General features: G+C 41.2%; 1 protein-coding gene across 2 annotated transcripts; it reads right to left on the reverse strand.

Moving 5' to 3' along the window:
* Positions 1 to 8,476: 8,476 nt before the first annotated feature.
* Positions 8,477 to 17,632, reverse strand: AMIGO2 (adhesion molecule with Ig like domain 2). 2 transcript variants are annotated; one of them, XM_062567575.1, is made up of 2 exons: positions 17,615 to 17,632; positions 8,477 to 10,223 (listed from the first exon to the last, which is right to left on the reverse strand). In XM_062567575.1, exon 2 carries the CDS (start codon positions 10,148 to 10,150, stop codon positions 8,585 to 8,587), a length of 1,566 nt encoding a protein of 521 aa, XP_062423559.1. In that variant the 5' UTR covers positions 10,151 to 10,223; positions 17,615 to 17,632; the 3' UTR covers positions 8,477 to 8,584. The 2 variants fall into 2 exon arrangements, with proteins under 2 accessions (XP_062423559.1, XP_062423549.1); XM_062567565.1 differs by lacking the exon at positions 17,615 to 17,632 and adding an exon at positions 17,112 to 17,176.
* Between the last annotated feature and the right edge of the window lie 855 nt (positions 17,633 to 18,487).

The following is an 18,487-nucleotide window of genomic DNA, read 5'->3' on the forward strand; positions in this document are numbered from 1 at the left end:
GAGAGGAATCAGAAAGTCAGACATAAATGGTCTGTTGTGGGAGCTTTCCCAAAGGCTAATTTAAATTCAATGACTTTAGTCTCCCTAGCTTTCCTGTATAGCCAGTGGAGTAAAAAAGGCTTTTTGAAGCTCTGAAATGTCTTCTGGTGAAAACTGTTTCTCTTTAACTGTAGAAGGAAGCTAAGTGGATGGCAGAAGGCTGAAGTTATAACTTAGGTGTACTTGTGAGTAAAGGTTATGGTCACAGCAAGGGGATTTTTTCTAATATTTTGCGTATGAAAACACAGTCATTGTATATCGGTAACTGCCTCCCTTTGAAGGCTTTTTCTCCTTGAAGTACACTGCACACTTATTGCACTGCATAAATATATTCAAGAAGCATCTATAAAGGGGTAAAAGGCCTAATATAATGTGAGCTATTATAATACTTCCTACCACAAGAAATCAAAACACTTTGCAGCTGTTGATGATCAAGTTCCACAACATTGCTTGGAGTCAGATATTAAACTAGGCATTACCAAAATACCATTACGTAGTATTTCTGGTTATAGATGGAGTCATAAATTCTGTCTTACAGTTTCCTGCACATACATGAAGTTTCTTTTTTATTTCTTGTACAAGTCTGTTCAAACTCCTCTGACAGCATTGGGAAAGAGAAACGTTCCTTATCAGAAACATAAGGCCTGTCCTACTCTGCTTTATATCAGTGTACTGAAACACTTGAAATTTGTGACATCAATCATTTCTGGTGACAGCTGCAGTTGGTCCGTCTGGGTGCAGTTAATGGACAGAAGTATTGTGTTTCCTCTGACTTTGATAAAAATGCTCATTCCAACACCAGGAGTGTTTGGAGAACCTTAGAAAGTCATCTTTATCTTTTTATATTTAGTCTCTAGAGATGTACATGAATTTCTCCCTTTTACTGTATCTGTCCTCCTCCCACCACAACAATGCAATATTAATTGACTAAGCTGACAGCAGCACACATATTGTGTTGCAATGTCACAGCCTTTAGTGAATACATCTTTAAAGAAAAAAACACTACATTATGCTTTTAGGGCACAATTAAATTAGTTACTTGATTTTCTGTAAGAGAGAAAATAAAATCCTAAACACTTCTACTTCAATGACAAGATTTTTCATCTCTCCTGAAAATTAATTTTTTTTTCAAGTAAGGGTTTGGAGATAGTCAGAGATCTACTCAGAAACACAAAAACTTAAAAGATCACTCAGATCATGAGTCCTTGGCTGTCACTTACAAATCACTTCAATTATCCACTGCCTCTTAGTGAAATCATGGATTAATATTACCATGATATTCCTACTATGGACAAAGTAGCCTGAGCTCATCCATAATGCCAATTAAAGATAAGAAACAAAGTGCTCCTTTTCTGCCAGTGATACAGTCCTCTCATTTCTAGGATAAATGATCTGCATCTGCATTACTGAGACAACAAATAATCTTTCAGTTTATCCACAAGAGAAAGTCACTGAGACAATATTAAGATTTAATATATATTTGAAAGTCTGAGTCTCTACCAAGGATCAGGTACTGCTTTTGTTTTCTGTTTTTATCAGCTGATCACTATATGTTATTTTTCTCACCTTTAACTCATGGGTAATAACTTTCCTCTGGAAAAAAGTTTCCTCTGCAACATTTCTATTTTTAATGAATTGTATGGTGAATGCAGGGAGTAGCCTGTGCTCTGCAAATTGAGCTCATCACTCCCAGGTGACAAAGAAACAATACCGCTTCTCAGCCTCAATAACAAAAAAAGGCACATTCACAAAAATGTCATCATAATGAAATGTATCCTGCATAGTAAAGCAGAGGACATATCTTCACTGATAATGAAAACTCACGTGATTCTGTGATTCTTGTGTAATTGTCGAATACTAATTCGTGTTTGAGGAATGCCTTCCTATGCAAAGCCTGTACAAGAGTTACAGAAAATACTCCAATAATTCTGTGTTATTTGAATAAGTCTAATTTGACACTAGTATATATGAGATGCAGGGAGAGATTTGCTTATGCTTTTAAAGTATATGAAAATATCATAGGAGTGACAAGATAAAATCATAATTGTGCATGATGATGATGAGAGTTTTAAAACTTCCTTCTATTGAATTTCTCTATTATTAAGCAATTAGAAAACATCAAGAATGTGCCAAATAAACAGCAGGCTGATCCTTCTGACTTGCTTCACAAAGATTTTTCTCCATTGAGCATACAAGAAGCAGGGTCTGACAGTCTTGCAGAACAGGCAACGCGAAGTCTTATCACCCTCTTGGACTTAGGTGCCATGACAGGCACATGATTGGGTTAGGAATTCATCATTAGGAGTCTCAATACAGCATAGAGCACTTAATAATGGTAGTTTTACCGATGGAGCATTGACAAGAATTCATTTGCTCTAATACAAAATGGTAATACCAACTGCCAGAATGCTAACCCTATAATAAAATTATTGGAAAATAAATTACAAAAATATAGCTTCTACATATCTGTGACATTTTTTAAACTAGACACAGACTCCACCTAGAATTAAATTTTATGATAGACCTTGTGGATGTGGGGTAAAGCATTGTTACTGAGAAAAAGATATTTTCCTAGGGTAAGGGAAGAAGCTTGTTTTCACAACCAATAGGAAGTAGGTGTCGTTGAAAGCAGATTGTCTTTAGATTAAGTATGAATTAATAGGTGGAACTATTAAAAGACAAAAACATAAAAGCATTCAAGAATAAAAATGACTGTTTTTAGAAATTGCAGTCATTTCTGACATTTTACTGTATTTTTTTTTCCTGTAATGGGAAAGAAACTTTAAGAAAGTTATATATCACAAATGTAGCAACAATAATAGCAGCACATCTAAATATATTTTTAAAATGTGAAACGATATACAACACAACATTGTAAACAAATTAGCTTATCTCTACAGAACATATGGATCATAGATAGCTTTCACTGCAACACGATCATTTTGCTTAAATTGCAATACAGTGATTATCTATGCTTGAAAATAAACAGGGGAAGAGAGGCAAATGCATTGAAAAATAGATCGACTATCTCTCTAATATATAGACAAAAAGATAAGGAGGGGAGATGAATTGAAAGGAAATTTCTCTTCCCCAGTGTACACAAATTGCAATTCCAAACATCATTCACTTGCCTTCATAAATGTTAGCTTAGGAAAACGGGGTCTGGAAGGATTTCAGGCAATAGTCAAGTACATTCACTTCTGCTTTAAGGAACAGTATCAGAGAAGCAGTTAGGAATGAACATATCCCCCCCTTTGCAAACACCTCCTTCAGCAGGATCTGGTCTTGACTGACATACCTGCATGTTAGTAGTAGTAGCTACACCATCATTTTAATAACACTGTTCCCTCCATGGCTTAAATCAGAAAGAATGTTAGTTCTGGCACCGAAACGGAGGGAAAGAGAGCTTTGTTTCCCTTCCACCAAGGTTTAGGCAACAAGACTGTCTGGGAAAAGGCTCAAGATTTCATTTGCTCTAAATACTCAGTTAAAAGCACTGGTTTTCAGTGATTTTGGTGCCAGTTAAAAAGAGAAAAGAGGACGAAAGTCCAAAATAGTCTGGTCTGAGGCTCTATCTATTGCTATAAAACCCTCTGCTCCAAGTGCAAAAGGGTAATTGAGCTGCTCCAGGCAACCGTGCTACTTATCTGAGTTAATTTATTTTGTGGTATATTCTTGCCAACAGCTATGAGAGAAAGCAGTAGAAATCTTTTTGCTTCTGCGAAAGGACATTTTATCTTATGCAAAGGGCAGTGTTAAGGCTCAGTGGAAGGGGCACGCATCGGTGGCATCAGCCATGCGTGGAGAGTTGTGAAGAAGGTCTCTAAGGTTTTTTTGGTATTGGTGAGCATTTTGGTTTTAGTGTCTATTGCTATTAACCTTCCAGGAGCAAAGCTCAAATAAATACACTGAACTCAAAAGACTGTCTCTGGTAGGGCTAAATGATGGTTTCAATTAAGTGTGTTGATTGAGCTAACCTGATTGAAGAAAGCATCTTCCCACTTGTCTAGAAAAGGTCTATATGATATAATTTGGCTCTAGCTTGCCAGGGAAATACAGAAGTTCCTAGACTGTCATCAGAAAAAATTATATGGACAGGACAGCCTCTCTGTGTACCAGAGCTGCTTTATGTTAACAGAGTTGTTTCACATTAATGATGGTTTTTAAATCAATGTAGTTAAGCTGGTGCAAAAGCTGTGTGAATAGTCTTACTCCTTAAAAAAAGGGGGGGGGGGCTTAAAAATATTAAATAAGCCATTTTAAATTAGTCAAAGCAGACAGAAAATTTAAGTTAAATTAAAACAATCAGTACACATCTCTGCCTGGTTAATCTCATGTTTTAGTAAAGAAAATACTTCAATTGGCACATAACTTTTATTAATATCTTTGTCTTATCAAATTGATTGCATCTGTCTCGATCCTTCTCTTCTCCTCTCCCCTACCAAATGTAGACTTCATTAGGAGAAACAAATAAGAAGATACTTTTTCCAGTTAATTAAGTTGCTCTACAGAGGGAAGGAAAATATATTTGTATAAGGAAAAAAAAAAGAATGCACTTAACATAATGGTAATAGAAACTAGTAATTCACAATAAAAAGCTCTTCTCCACTGTATCTGTTCAGTTAGTATTAAAATTAGAGCTATATATTAAGTAAGGCCAAGAGTCATGGTCCTTTTGTCTACAAAAAGGTGACTTCTTCAGCAACTTTGGGATACCTCTATTTTTTCAAAATAAATATTAATATTCTTACATTTTGCTTTTGTACTGATTGCCTGTATAGGTGACAGAATTCTGCCCACAGCCCGGTCCTCCAAAATCTATGAAGTCCATATTTAAGTAAATGTATAAAGTGTTTGATGTGTTGACTTTTACCCATGCATCCAGTGAGGGCATATGCTGAGATGGAGACACTTAGAGGTAAGGACACAATCTCCAAGAGCCATCTGCTGCTGTTGTCCATATTTCTGATCTGTGAATCAGCAGAACTTGATGCAACAGGTCCTTGAGTAAGATAAAAGCTGCTCACTGTAGTTCAAACTGTGGAGGACCTAGCTTCCAAGGAGCTCTAAAAAGCAGCATGCTGTTCAGCTATAGCTCACAGGCCCATCCTATGACCTTGTGTGGCACAGTCATGAGAAAGCAGATCTATCTATGGTTACCTGAGCTGCACAGGGAATATCTCATTCTGGATATGTTGCAGAGGAGATGACCCACCACATGACCAGAGACTTCTTCAGTGGATTGGTACTTCTGTCTTACTGCAAACTCTGTTTAAGAGCGTGGCTGCATTGGAGCCAGAGCACTCTGCACCTTGCAATATTGAACTCATGAATTAAAAACATCATTCAGCTTTCTACTGCTTGTTGCAAACAGTAATGTAAAAATCAGGACATAGGCTAATGGGGACAACAAGGCTACAATCCAGTAGGATGAGCTGCCAGTTAAAGCTCCCTGAGAGGGCAGACCTTACTGGAGCTGCAGCGTGGTATCCCAGCCCCAGCCCGCACCCTTTTGTGTGCATGAGATTCTCCCACGTGCTACGTGGCTATGGAGCAGGACAACACCTCTGACCCCAGCTCAGAAGACTCAGGAAGTCTTATTTTGCTGAGGAAAAAGAGGAAGAATAAGTGCTCGCTTTCCACAGCTTTCCAAGAAGAGGACTGGGACTGTAGATTGGTGGTACCATTGGTGTATGATAATGACTATGCAAAGACTATGAAAATCTTTATTAAAACTGCATATACTGAACTCAGAGATTGTGATGCATGCAGTGAAAAAGCAGCAAACAAGCCAAAGCTCCTTCAGAAGCTCCAGTTTTACCACCTTGTTCATAATCACAGTTGCATGCACTTTGAAGCAGTCACTAAAATGCAACCAATTAATGATCATAGTAAATATCTGCTGTTTAGAACTACCTTCGGCTTCTATAGTCATCTAACTGCATAATCCTGATCGCACAAATCCTTATGCTCCTGCAAGAGGATAGCAGCCATGTGGAAGGAAGGGTGCAGGATCTAGCCTTTTTTATTTAAGACAACTGCACAGTTTTAAAATGCATCCAGTTAATTCAGTATGCTGTTTCACTGCATTGAGTTATAAACAGGCAATGGAGTGTACCTGCTCAGATGTAGTTGTTAAGGAGATGTGTACGTCTGGCTCTCTGCCACAGTGAAAACAGTTTGTTTTCTTTTTCAGTCCAATTTGGATTTGACAGTCAGCACTCTTGTAAACACTGAAATCCAGGTCAATTAAAGTTATGTATGACAACTGACCACAGTATTTGCCCAGTGCTGTAGCCAGTAAGTACGCCTTTCCCCAGGAATATTCAATTAATCGATCACAGCTCCAATGCCATACATCTGCCTATTTGTTTTCCATTCTGCCTTACCACTGTTTCAGTCCTTTGCTTAAAGAGTCACTAACCCTCCCTGCCCCCCAAAAAAGGAGTACAAGCATGCATATGGCACAGCAGCAGTTCATGCAGCTTATTTAAATCTTTTAAATTTAAAATATTCAAGAAGGAGGCAATGTTTTAAAGGTCAGGCCTTTTCCTCATTGACAGAAGACCCAGCTGTATCACCAGTTTTAGCAAAGACAACAATTGTTTTCCATCAGACTTTATAAGTAAAGATATTGTTTTAATGACTGTATGCAGATAAAAAAGGCACTAACCTGCTTGATAGCAGCAGCTGTTTTTAAATTTATGCAGTTAAATGTACAAATAAAAGACCCAAATGCTTGGTGATCTTTCTCTCCCAAATCCTTATTGTCCTATACTTACAAAAAGGATTTCTGTTTTCAATTTCCCTGAATATCTAAATCAAAATCTCCTGTTTTCTAATTCTGCATACTTTGTGCACACTGCAGCAACATTGTTTCCTGATATAATCTGTGTTCCAGATAGTTTCCTTCCAAATAATTAGCTACATCAGGATTTCTCCATAGCAAATCAATTGTTGATAGCTTTGGCTCAGCCAAATATAAGCTTTAGCATCATGACATGCCTCTCAAAAGAAATCACAAAAATGGCAAGTGACTATTACAGTAAATATCTCAAAAATAAATTACACTCCCTTATATCACGTGGCCCTGTGACTCTGGTTTTATCTTTTACCCTTTCAATATATTCTCCAAAGACAGAATGAAGAAAAATATGCTCCAATTAATCTTCAATAAGCTGTAATTCCTAACAAGACTTTTCTGAAATTGGTACCATTCAATCTGAGGAAGGTTGGAAAACTCTGGTCCAGGTACAATGTAAGTAAAATTTTTAAAAAATTAAAATAGTGATTATAACAATAGGTTCCTGAAATTAATGAAACATTTCAAGCAGGCCAGCCAGTCAAGGCCAATCTACTGGTGTCACTAACACTATAGTAATTTTGGCAAGGAAGGAAGCAGTAAGTAGAAAAAAAGTGCCAAGTCCAGAGAAAAGCTGAGCTTTCTGAATTCACTGTGGGGAGGGTGTTCTACATTTTTCAGGAATGGTTCAAATGTTATATCTCCTCTTTTAATAAAAATTTTTAGAAAGTAAATTTCGTGAGACTTCTGGAAATACGTGCCATTAAAAGCATCAAATGAAGTATTTCACTTTTACTTCATAAAGTTATACCTGAAGAGAAACAAACCTTCCCCTAAGATTAAACAGAAAAGCCTGGTTGCAATGGGAAGTTTATTCACTATTTCAGAGCAGGCAATTCCAAGCATACAGTGACCAACTGAAATTGCAACTAACCTCAAGCATTGAAGTTATTGCAGGAGTATTGAGCTACTCCTGGTTAGCCAAGTCCTCATGACAGACAGCATTCATTTCTAGACCAATACAACTGCAAAGCAAACATGTTACTTTTACTTGTTTTCATTCTCTCTCAATATTTGTGAACAGATTTGGTCACCTTACTTTGAGTTTTAAATAAAATAAGTATCGTCCCCTCTCATTTAAAGTTTTCATGCAGTAACACATTATTATATTATCAGTTTATGGCTATAAATGTTTATATAGCATTGCTAAGCATCCTGTCAGCAAATCTCCTTCTCTTCCTCCCTGCCCCCCAACTCTCATCACTCCAGGAAAACGCATTACTTTTTTCCTCAGGGATTTTAATATAGACCTTATAGGCCTGTGAAAGGAACTGTAGCAAGGCTGGGGATGTTCTTCAGTGCTCAGGTAAGTTTGCTTGCATGCCCCCTACAAAGGAGCTGGGTTACCAGAACAATTGAGAGTTTTATATAGACATCGGCCTTCCTTCCACCTCTAAAGAGTCAGTTGTGCGCGCTGAAAGCACCTGCATGAGCTATTGCTGTGTACAGACCCGAGAGTAAAAGCCAAGGCTAAGGCTGCATTGAAAACATTAACGCTATGTTGCTTGCATGTCTCACTTGTTACATGATCCTGCACTCAGAAAGAGGAGATGCTATTCAATGATTGACAACAGATACTTTTTAAAACATTTTTTCCTCTTTTTATTTGTTTTTCCTGATGGTTGCTACAAGCAAAGGAGGTACTCAGAAATGTACCTGCGCAATACAAATACAGGCAGCAAACTAAGTTGATGGCATGAAAGGTGTATCTGAGAACACAGAATTGACAGAATCAGAGTCAGATTTTGTTCGAGTAGTTTTTAAGATACTCTCAGCAATGATATTGTCATTAGGAAATAGTTTAACTTTCCCATTCTGACCATGTTTTGGTTCATTTATAGGTTCCAGGAAAACCACCCTTTTACCAGTGCTAGCCTTCTTCTCATCAGCAGGCAGCTCTGGAGGTGGTGTGGAGTTCAGTATGGATGAATGGGCACTGCTTTGGTTCAGCTTCCTCTTTCTCTTTTTTGTCTTACACTGACATGGACATGGGGTCAGATAGAGATAAAGCAGTACTAAAATAATACTGGCTACACAGGCAGCAAGGGTGGTGAAAGCTGTGTTAAATGCTTCATGAGCATGGGACCTGTTCACCGTGAAATTGCTAACATTTATTCTAACCTCTATGGTTTCATTTAGGAGTCTCTTCTTATTTATTGCAATGCAGGAGTACAGCCCGGAGTCCTCTAGCTGGGCATCCGTTATCTCCAGGCTCCCATTGTGAAACACCCTGAAGTTGTCAGTCTCCCTGTCTGGCTCCAGCAATCGATTGTCTGGACTAACCCAAACGAAGTACGTGCCTGCATCGCTGATTCTGCTGTCACAGTGTACAACCAGCCTGTCGCCAACCTGGGCATCATGAATAAACCCAAAGGCTTGGAAAGAGCTGTTGATGGTGCTTTCAGAGCAATTCAAAAAGTTGTCGTGTAGTAAAGGCAGTTTATTGTAACCTCTTGGATCTGATCGTAACAAACAGGCGTACTCGTTTTTGAAGTCCACCACGGAGTTGAAGTGCCTCTGATACCAAAAGATTAGCATGGAGTACAGCATACAGTCACAATAAAATGGGTTGCCATGAAGATAAATTCCACTAAGATGTTTGGCTGGCACTGAACTCAGACGTTGAATAGGCATCGACTGAATGTGATTAAAGGAAACGTCCAGCAATACAAGTTCTGTCAGTTTATGTTTTCCAATATACAAGTCCAGAGGAAAATGTGAGATTAAGTTATAGCTCAAGTACAGTTTCTGCAATTTGTACAATCCTCCGAAAGCTGAAGGCTCGATCTGCATTATCTGATTGTTGTAAAGCAAAAGCACTTCCAGGGCCCTCAGCTCCTGAAATAAAGGGCTGCCCAGTGTCCTCAGGTTGTTGGATGACAAGTCTAGGTACTTTAAATTTGGGGTTGTGGAAAAACTTCCAGTGATAATGCTGCTAATGCTATTATGATTGATTATTAAGGTGTTCAGTTTCTCAAACAGTACTGGCACCCATTCAGGTTCTAAAAATCCAATTCTGTTATAACTCAGATCCAGTCTTTTCATACATTTGTAAAGATTTCCTGGCACCCTGGAGAGGTTCTTATTGGTACAGCTTACGATATCACTGGCACAAATGCAGGCTGTTGGACACATCCCCGAGGCATTGCCACAAACACTCATGGTAAAAACCAAGAGGCATGCCAGTCCTTTGGAGTTCAGTTTGAAAATGCCAAGTCGAGTAGGAATTGTCCGGCAATTTAAAGACATTGTGGCTGTCCCTTAGTTTTGTCCCAGTGCTCCTTGTCAGAGATTGTACGTGTAGTTAGTTTTGCACTAATCGCTGTTAAGAGAGGAATACAGAGGTACAGCATGTTAACATTTAAGATTCATGACTTGCCTGATTTCTTATGCATGGCTTTTGAACAAATAAAGTGAATTAATCCTCTCTGTTTCACATGGTTAATTTTGAAATCTAATTCATCTCAAGTGATGGTTTTATTTTTATATAAACACAAAATTCTGCACTCATCTGTAAATATTCACATTACAGACATGATTTTCCTCACCAAAAACTGTAACCATTCTTCAGTCTTGAACCATGGAATGCAATTTCTGATAGATCATAAAAAAACAACCTCAGAAATGCTCATCTATGGAGCTTTACTGTGTAATGGCATCCCCTACCTGTTTCCAGGCTATTCTAGAAATGAAACTTCTGATGCAGAAAAAAGAAATGTCTTATCTAAGAATGCTCTTTTCTTATCTAATGGGGAGCAGTTACATGTGTTTCTTCCCAGTCAGAAAATGTCACACATTTTCAAGCACAGAATTTTCTGACTACTTAAGTCTTTAAATGTCACATGAGTTTTTCTTCTCTTTTTTAATTCAATAACTGATAGTGCAAGTAGTAATAGTCTATTTTTAAAGTTATTCAAGACGTCCTTTGGAATATTTTGTATTCTGTTATTTTTACCTTTGTCAAAATAATTGTTCAGGACAAAATTTTTTTATGTCTGGTGTCTACCTCAAGCAGAAGTTTTTGGAAATTTCAGTTAGAACGAGTCAGTCATTTCTCAACACTTAATAAAGGAGGAAAATATTTTGTTCATACTTAAATAATAAGAACAAAACCAACCATACACTTCCCTGATAATATTTTAGTGTCACTATGGTTTGAAGCAGGGACTTGAAATTTGGCAGAGTAGTTATTCTGTGCTAAGAGATATGCTTTTTGCCATCTCCTAGGAAAATGTACACATAATTAGCACAATAATGAACATTTCTGTTCACTCTCGCTCTCCCTAGATACCTGTTAAGAGTTTGTCAGTAAATTCCCTGGTGAATCCACATGCATTGATTATCCTCATCCTTTTATAGCTCTAAAATGATATTCAGCTCCTACATATTAACCTCATACTCATTTCTTGAATGTTATTGACCCATTGGGACAGTACTTGAGCAGCACAGCCCTGGAAGCCATGCTGCTGTTCTGCCCAGCAGTTCTGGGCTGCTGCTGCTGCTGACTAGGTCAAGGAATGGGGAGACTGGACACTGCAGGAAAGCTACAGGAAGAACGAGAAGAAGAAAGCAAGCTAAAACAGGGGGAAACAGAATAAAAGGAGAAATTGTGCTGTCTGATGATGGGCAACTGATGAAGAAAAGATGAGTCTGGTACAGAAATCTTAAGAGTAAGACTTAAGAGGTAAAGGAGTGCTGGAAAAAAAAAACAACCAGAGAAAGGAAAAAAAGAGGGAAGAAAGGGTAAAATCAAGGAAGCAGCATGCTAATCGAGTATTACCATTGTTACTAATGAAGCAAATGCGGACAGTGTGGGTTAGAGGCAGCAGGGGTGCAGAAATCAATTGAGGCATATAAAAAGAATGGAAAAGAAGATGGGAAAGTGGTAAAGGACAAGAAGTTTAAGCAGAGAAAGGCAAGAGTTTCAGGAGATGAACCTTAGAATATCCTTCTTGGGAGAATTTGAACTTGCTATTTATCACTGTAAGATTATCTATTCAAGTTAACATGTCATGCACGAAGTTCCACAGTCCTTCTGCTTCTTACTCCTCTTTCCTCTTTCCACTTTTCAAGCTGGCAGTCTGTTATCTTCTGCTGACCACAGTCTTCTATTCTTAAGTGGCAGAGGATGCACTACGAATCCAAAGAGCTGAACCTTCTAATGACCCATTTGAAGGAAAAAAACGAAGGCAGCAAGAGCGCAGAAATCTTCTTCCACAAGAATCTTTCTTTCTATCTATCTATTTTTCTATCTTCATAAAGTCTTCTAGGCTTTTAGATCCTACTGAAGTGTCTAATTGTCTATGGAATTCAGCAGGGAGTTAGGAACCAAAAGGGACTGTGGAAGTTCACTCCAAAAGGAACTTCTCAGTGGTGCCTAGTGACAGGGCAAGAGACAACGTGCACAAACTGAAACACAAGAACTTCTGTCTGAACATAAGGAGAAACCTCTTCACTATGAGAGTGACTGAGCTCTGACACAAATTGCCCGGAGAGCTTGTGGAATCTCCATTCCTGGAGATATTAAAAGCCTGACTAGATACTGCTCTAGATGGCCCTGCTTGAGCAGAAGGTTGGACTAGATGATCTCCAAAGGGCCCTTCCAGTCTCAACCATTCTGTGAATTATGTTTTCATTATCCAGTCCTAAGACAGCTCTACACAAGTCATTTACACTGTCTAATCAAAACCAAGTAATTTGGGTGTTTTTGCTAGCTTCTTATGGAGACAAGAGACAAAAGGTACTGTAGAAGTTGAATTCTTTGAAAGTACTACAGAAAAGACCATCAGAAAATGATTTTGTTAATCCCAGTATGGATTAGCACAATGTAAACATGCTGAAAGATGAGAAACAAGTATTTAATAACTGCTTAGGTAGTTAATGCAGTCTGTTCCGTACATTGAATGAAACACAGTATCTGAAAATGGTCTACCATAAAACTAGGTGATTAAAAATTGAATTATAAACATTGAATTATGAAGCATTATAAAAAGGGGCAAATATCAGTTGCCTTTCCTACTAATGTTTGAATACTTGATTTTGCAACCTCTGCAATCGAATTTTTAATACAACTGCATTTGCAAAAGATGAATGGCACTTTCAAAATCAGATCCTATCCTGAATATAGCTGCAATCCTGGACGCACTCCAAATAGGACATACTAGATCAGTGCCCAGTTTGGGAAGGATTACCAAGTACAATACACTAAATAGCCTTGCATGTTTGTTTCTATCCATATCTACAGTTATCTCACTAGAAACTCTGACCTAGTCTGCAATCAAATCCCAACAGCAGATTTGTGGCGGGTATAAATCAGCATAATACCTTTGTGTTCTAAGCAAAAACAGTCTAAGATCTGAAAATGTATTTTTCCATTTCCAAAGTTTGTTAAAGTTGCCAAATAAGAATTGTTTCAGATAACTTTTCTTGCCAAGCACAGCAAAGCCACACTAAGGACGTCAATGTAACAGTGTCCACACAAGGCTATTTTGAGAGTACCCTGACAAACAGAAACCTTCCTTGCTATGACCAAGTAAAGACTGCTCACTCAAAGAAGTATCTACATTTTTGATAGATTCTTTGCCTTTTGGAGAGCTGTAGGCGAGTAAATGATACCAAAACACTGTTGCAGTGATATCTGCTCCATCCTTTCGGAATGCCAAAACTTCTGCACAAATTATACAGGGTATTCTGCAACAAGTTCAATCATGCTGAACATAAATTTTAATATGTGTGATCATTTGCACCCATTCAAAATGACTGAAAACACTATTCTGGGCTTGTATTTGTAGGTGTTAAATAGCCAGAAAGAATGACTTGCTGTTGATCTTACATTAAGAGTGGCATATTGTTTCATCCTAATAAAATTACTTCAGATCTTAGAAAAGTATTGTTCTGTGAAGTTCAACATTATGTATTTTCTCATGAGATATTGCTATTAAACACTATCAGCTAACATGTGCCAACAGACTCTGGCTGTAGTACTTCATTATTTCCAAATGAACTAGGTAAACATTTTTTTTTTTTTGATTTATAGTAAAACGAAGGGCACGGTTGAGGGTTTTGTACTTGAATTTTTGAAGAAAGAGTATACGTGGTGTTAAAGTGTGATACTTTAAGTTCACTAACAAAGCCAGTACTTGCTGAGATGACTCATCTGTGCAGTAACAAGGCACACGTTTCTTATCTGTTTGAGAAGAAATGCGGGGCATATCCTGCATGCTCCAAAGATTATCTTGTGTTGACAGGAACAGCTCAGCTGGCTACAACAGAGCAAGTTATAGAACAGTTGAGGATTTGGCTCTTGCTTTTGATCTTTTTAATATTTTGGGAAGTAATAAGCACCCAGAGCTGCTCTGGAAAAGGGGGATGCTCAGCACTGGTTAACATCCTCACCATCATTTATCACCGTAAGATCAAATTTTATCTTTCATTAATTGTTACCATTTTCTCTGGGTTATCTCCCTCATTAATACCACAGAAGTAATCTTGACACCTTTCTTCTCCTTTAGGTATCTCCAGGCTTATGGCTGTTTCTTCCAGGAAATCCTGTATACCAAGCTACCTCTCCCAGCTCATTTGAGTCTTTCTTAAAAATCCTTACGCACCATATCTCCTAGTTTAGGCAGTGAATGAGACTGGAGATCAGAAGTCATGTGAGTGCTTTTGCAAACATTACCACTAATATTTTCAATATTAGGCAAATTTGACTGATCGAGACTTTACAGCAGGAATAACATCTTCCTGTACGCTGGTAACACAAACAGCCCCATGCGATTGGAAGCCTTGCTTGGTACTTTCTGCACAGTGAAAATTCAAACACTTGAGTACAAAACCCCTGTACTACAGGAACAGTTAAATTTACGGAATCAAAAGCTCAAGCAGTAGGAAACACCAGAGGTATCGCAGCTCAGCCTCCAAAAGGTCCACATCACTTCAACATCCGCTAGCTGTTTCCCTCGCTAGTGCCACTTCCTCCCTCCCTGCTCACTGTCCTCGCCCTCCGTTTCCCCTCCCAGAGTCTCGCCAGCCCACTTGTCACTGGCTCGCCCACTTTTTCACATTCCCATCGCCTCCTAACCCCTGCACAGTTCCTCTCCTCCTTCTTCCAGCCTGGTATGAGATGAATCAAGGCTGTATTAGTTAAATATAATAATACATGAAACAAAACAGTGATGCCTAAGGTGTCAACATTGCTTACACGCAGTCCTTTTTGGATGGTATATAACAAATCATTTTATCTTGAACAAGGAAAAAATAATGGCTGTTAAAATGGGAATTCTATTAATTTAAAACAATATTATGCAAGTACAATTATTATTACTTTTAATCTTAACTTTAAGGATCCTGCTTATGTGGTTGAATACAGCCATTAATTACAAACAATCTAGTAGCATCTTAAAACATTAATCTTTGAAAATGTTACCATTACAAGGAAGATCTGTATTAACTTGCCTTCCTGCTGCATGTGGGGGATGCTGTCAGAGGAAATATCCCCTTAGCGGGACCTCATTCCAGCATCCCAACTCTACTCTGCATTTAACACTCTGAGAGGGAAAGGCACTCTCTGAATCCCGTCTCCATCTGACAGCTGTGCTCAGCATTTCTGACTAAGCAGATCTCGATTATCTGGGCATTATAATCCTGAGATTTAGTAACATGATGGAATGGAGAGCAGACTACTATTGAACCACATCTAGGGGATGCCCTGATATACCGGACTAAATCCCTGAATTGGGCTAAGCTGTGCTTGATGCGGGACCCAACAGTGATGAAAAATGGCTTTACATCACCTTTGCAGCATGCTGATCCTTAAGTCAGTCTGGCAAACAGAGTGGTCTCTTTGGCCAGCACCTAGCTGTCATCGCCTCAAAATATAGTGCTAGAAAGCCTGGTGTAATGGAGTAGCCCAAAGCAGATCCCAATCTTATCTTCACTGCTAAAAAACAGTCTATTCTCCTTTGGAATGACTAACCTGTTATATTGCTCTACTCAACTAACACGGCGTACTAACAATCTTTGGTTAACATTAGCACTTAGTGCCAGTTTGCCTCAGGTTAACACTACAGCATTATTGTAGTACTATTGTATTTTTGTAAAAAGATAGCTAATGTAAGGTGGTTACTGTGATTTATTCTCTGGTTACTTTTTTAGCTGTGGTTACTCTGGTTACCTTTTGTGAAGATAAAAGTGTAGTTTGACTGAAAATCTGATCCATCGGGATAAAGTACATTCATTAACCTCAGCAGCACTGGATTAGGGACGAATTTGCCCAAGTAACCTTAGCTAGATAAAACTATCTTCTCTCACTCATCCCTCAAGAAAGAGAGAATCTCTCTGAAGACATTTTTTTTTGCACTCATGATAACTCACATGGCTTAAAGAAAACTGAGACACAGATGAGCAACTGGGTGACGTATTACAGAGCCTGAGTTGGACTAATCAGCAGCAATCTGCCTACAGCAGTACCATCTACACAAAGTCAACAGTCTGCAGCTTTTATCCCTCTTACAGGAGTACAGAGGAATTACGCTCAGTGAAACAAATGGAAGAAAAGCACAGCGCATCCTTTTTGCCTGGTAACTTTTTAATCAAGCTGCATCCCAGCTGCAACCCTGCAAATACGACTTCAGTTGCTAAGGAGATCATCAAGCAATTAACTGAAAAGCAATTTCCCTATGAGAAGCTGTAGTGTCTCTGTCAGTACCATTAACCAGTCTCCAAGCTATTACAGCTCTCGCGGAAGTTTAGTTGCAATATACCAATTACCGCCCTCTCCAGCCTATCCCGACGGGCTAATCCCAGGGAAACCCTCTCGTGCGTGATGCGGGGCTCCCACGAGCCCCCCGCGGGAGGGTGCGCAGCGGGGCCGCCCGACGGCGCCGCTCGCGACGCCGCCCGGGCGGGCTCAGCCCGCTCCGGTGCCCGGTGCCGGTGCCGCCCGCCCTCGCACACCCGCGCCTCTCCTCCCCCTTCCCGCTCCGGATGCACCGCGCCGACCCTCCGCGGCGGGCTGCGGGCTCCCCGCGGCCGCGCAGCGCTCCCCGCCCCGCCGCGGCGCCAGGTGAGGGCCGGGCTGGGAGGGAACCGACACGGCGCTGAGACGGCCCCGGCCCTCGGTGCGCCCGCGCGGAGCTCCGTCCGCGGCGGGCTGCGGGCGCCTCGCCGCCCGCGCTGCCGCCCCGCCGCCAGCCCCGCCGGGCACCGTTACCTGCAGCGCCCGGCCGCCGCCGCCTCATGGCCGGGGGGCGCGGGCGGTGCGGTGCCGGCCCCGCCGCCGCCGCCAGCCCCGGCCCCGCATGCTGCGCGCTGCTGCGCGCCGGCCGCAACCGCAGCGGCGGCGCCGCTCCGCTCCCCGCGGCCGGGCAGGGCCGGGCGGGGTCGGGCGCCCCCGGCAGCGGGATCGCGCAGAGCGGCCGGATCCGCGCCCGGCGGTGCAGCAGACGCCGGAGGAAGATGAGGATGAGGAGGGCGGGCGGGCGGCTCCCAGCTGTAGCGACAGGGCGCGGGCTGGGGCTTTTATTGCCTCCTCCCTCCTCCCCCTCGCCCCCGCCGTGCAGGACCGAAAGCCGCTTCCCCGGCAAGCGGTCCGCGGGACTTCCGCGGGCGCGGGACGGCGCCGTCGGTGCCCCGGAGGAGGAGCGTCCCGCCGGCCCCGCTCCGCCCCCGCTGCCCGCCTTCCCCGGCGCCGCGCACCAGCCGCGCCGCTCTCACCCGGGCCGGACCGGGCCGTGCCGTGCCGTGCCCGGCTGCGGCTCTCCAGGCAACTTTCCGCCAAGCGGTAGCCGAGCCCCCCGCGGAGACCCGCGCCGCCCCGGGGGTGGCTTTGGCCCGTTTTTTGCGTCGCCCGAGCCGGCTGCTCAGCTTCCCGCCGCCGGGCTGGGCACTGTCCCCGCGGTTATGCAAACGGAGGGAGGCAGGGTTTGCTCAAGAGCGGCAGCGGAATATATGGCCCACGGTAAATGTACCGAAACTCTCCGCAAGCGGAGAGCGAGAGCCGCAGGGTGCTAGTAGCGCGGAGAGAAAAATTTAACGGGCATTGTGGAAGCTTTGGGAAACAATTCCCCAGTTAATTAAATGATGAAAATCAAGAGAGGATTCACAGTAAACCGGGCTTTGGCGAGAACAAACGAGTCTATCCAGTGAAACAAGGGGCTATCTGAAATTAATTGCCATGTACCCAGCTCGTTTTGAGCTGCGAAATCTGGGGGAAAGCTGCTTCAAGGGGGAAAGCACGACCAGGTAATGAAGAGGCAAAGCTGCAGTTAGGGACTCAGCACATTCTTCCCACTGCTCCAAGGCGGGTTTAACAGTCCCCAGCGATAGTTATCACTAAATTTTCACCATCATTTAAAGTACTCTACATTTACAGACTGAAACTGAACAGGGACTAATTTAGCAAACAACAGAGATTGTGGATTTATTATCATACGGGTATACAGTATATAGAATAATTTTCAGCAAACAGGTTTGTGCATTAAGGCTATTGTAAATCACATTTTTCTTCCAAGGACACACAGCAAACTGATTTTTAATATGAGGGTTTGTAGCTACATATAATGCTCAAGGGATCTTTCTTGTCCTCGA

Source organism: Rhea pennata, chromosome 1 (assembly GCF_028389875.1).
Source record: "Rhea pennata isolate bPtePen1 chromosome 1, bPtePen1.pri, whole genome shotgun sequence".
NCBI lineage: Eukaryota > Metazoa > Chordata > Aves > Rheiformes > Rheidae > Rhea > Rhea pennata.

Bases quoted from the DNA above. Each gene is read 5' to 3' on its own strand.
- AMIGO2 (XM_062567575.1), bottom strand. From the start codon at position 10,150: ATGTCTTTAAATTGCCGGACAATTCCTACTCGACTTGGCATTTTCAAA.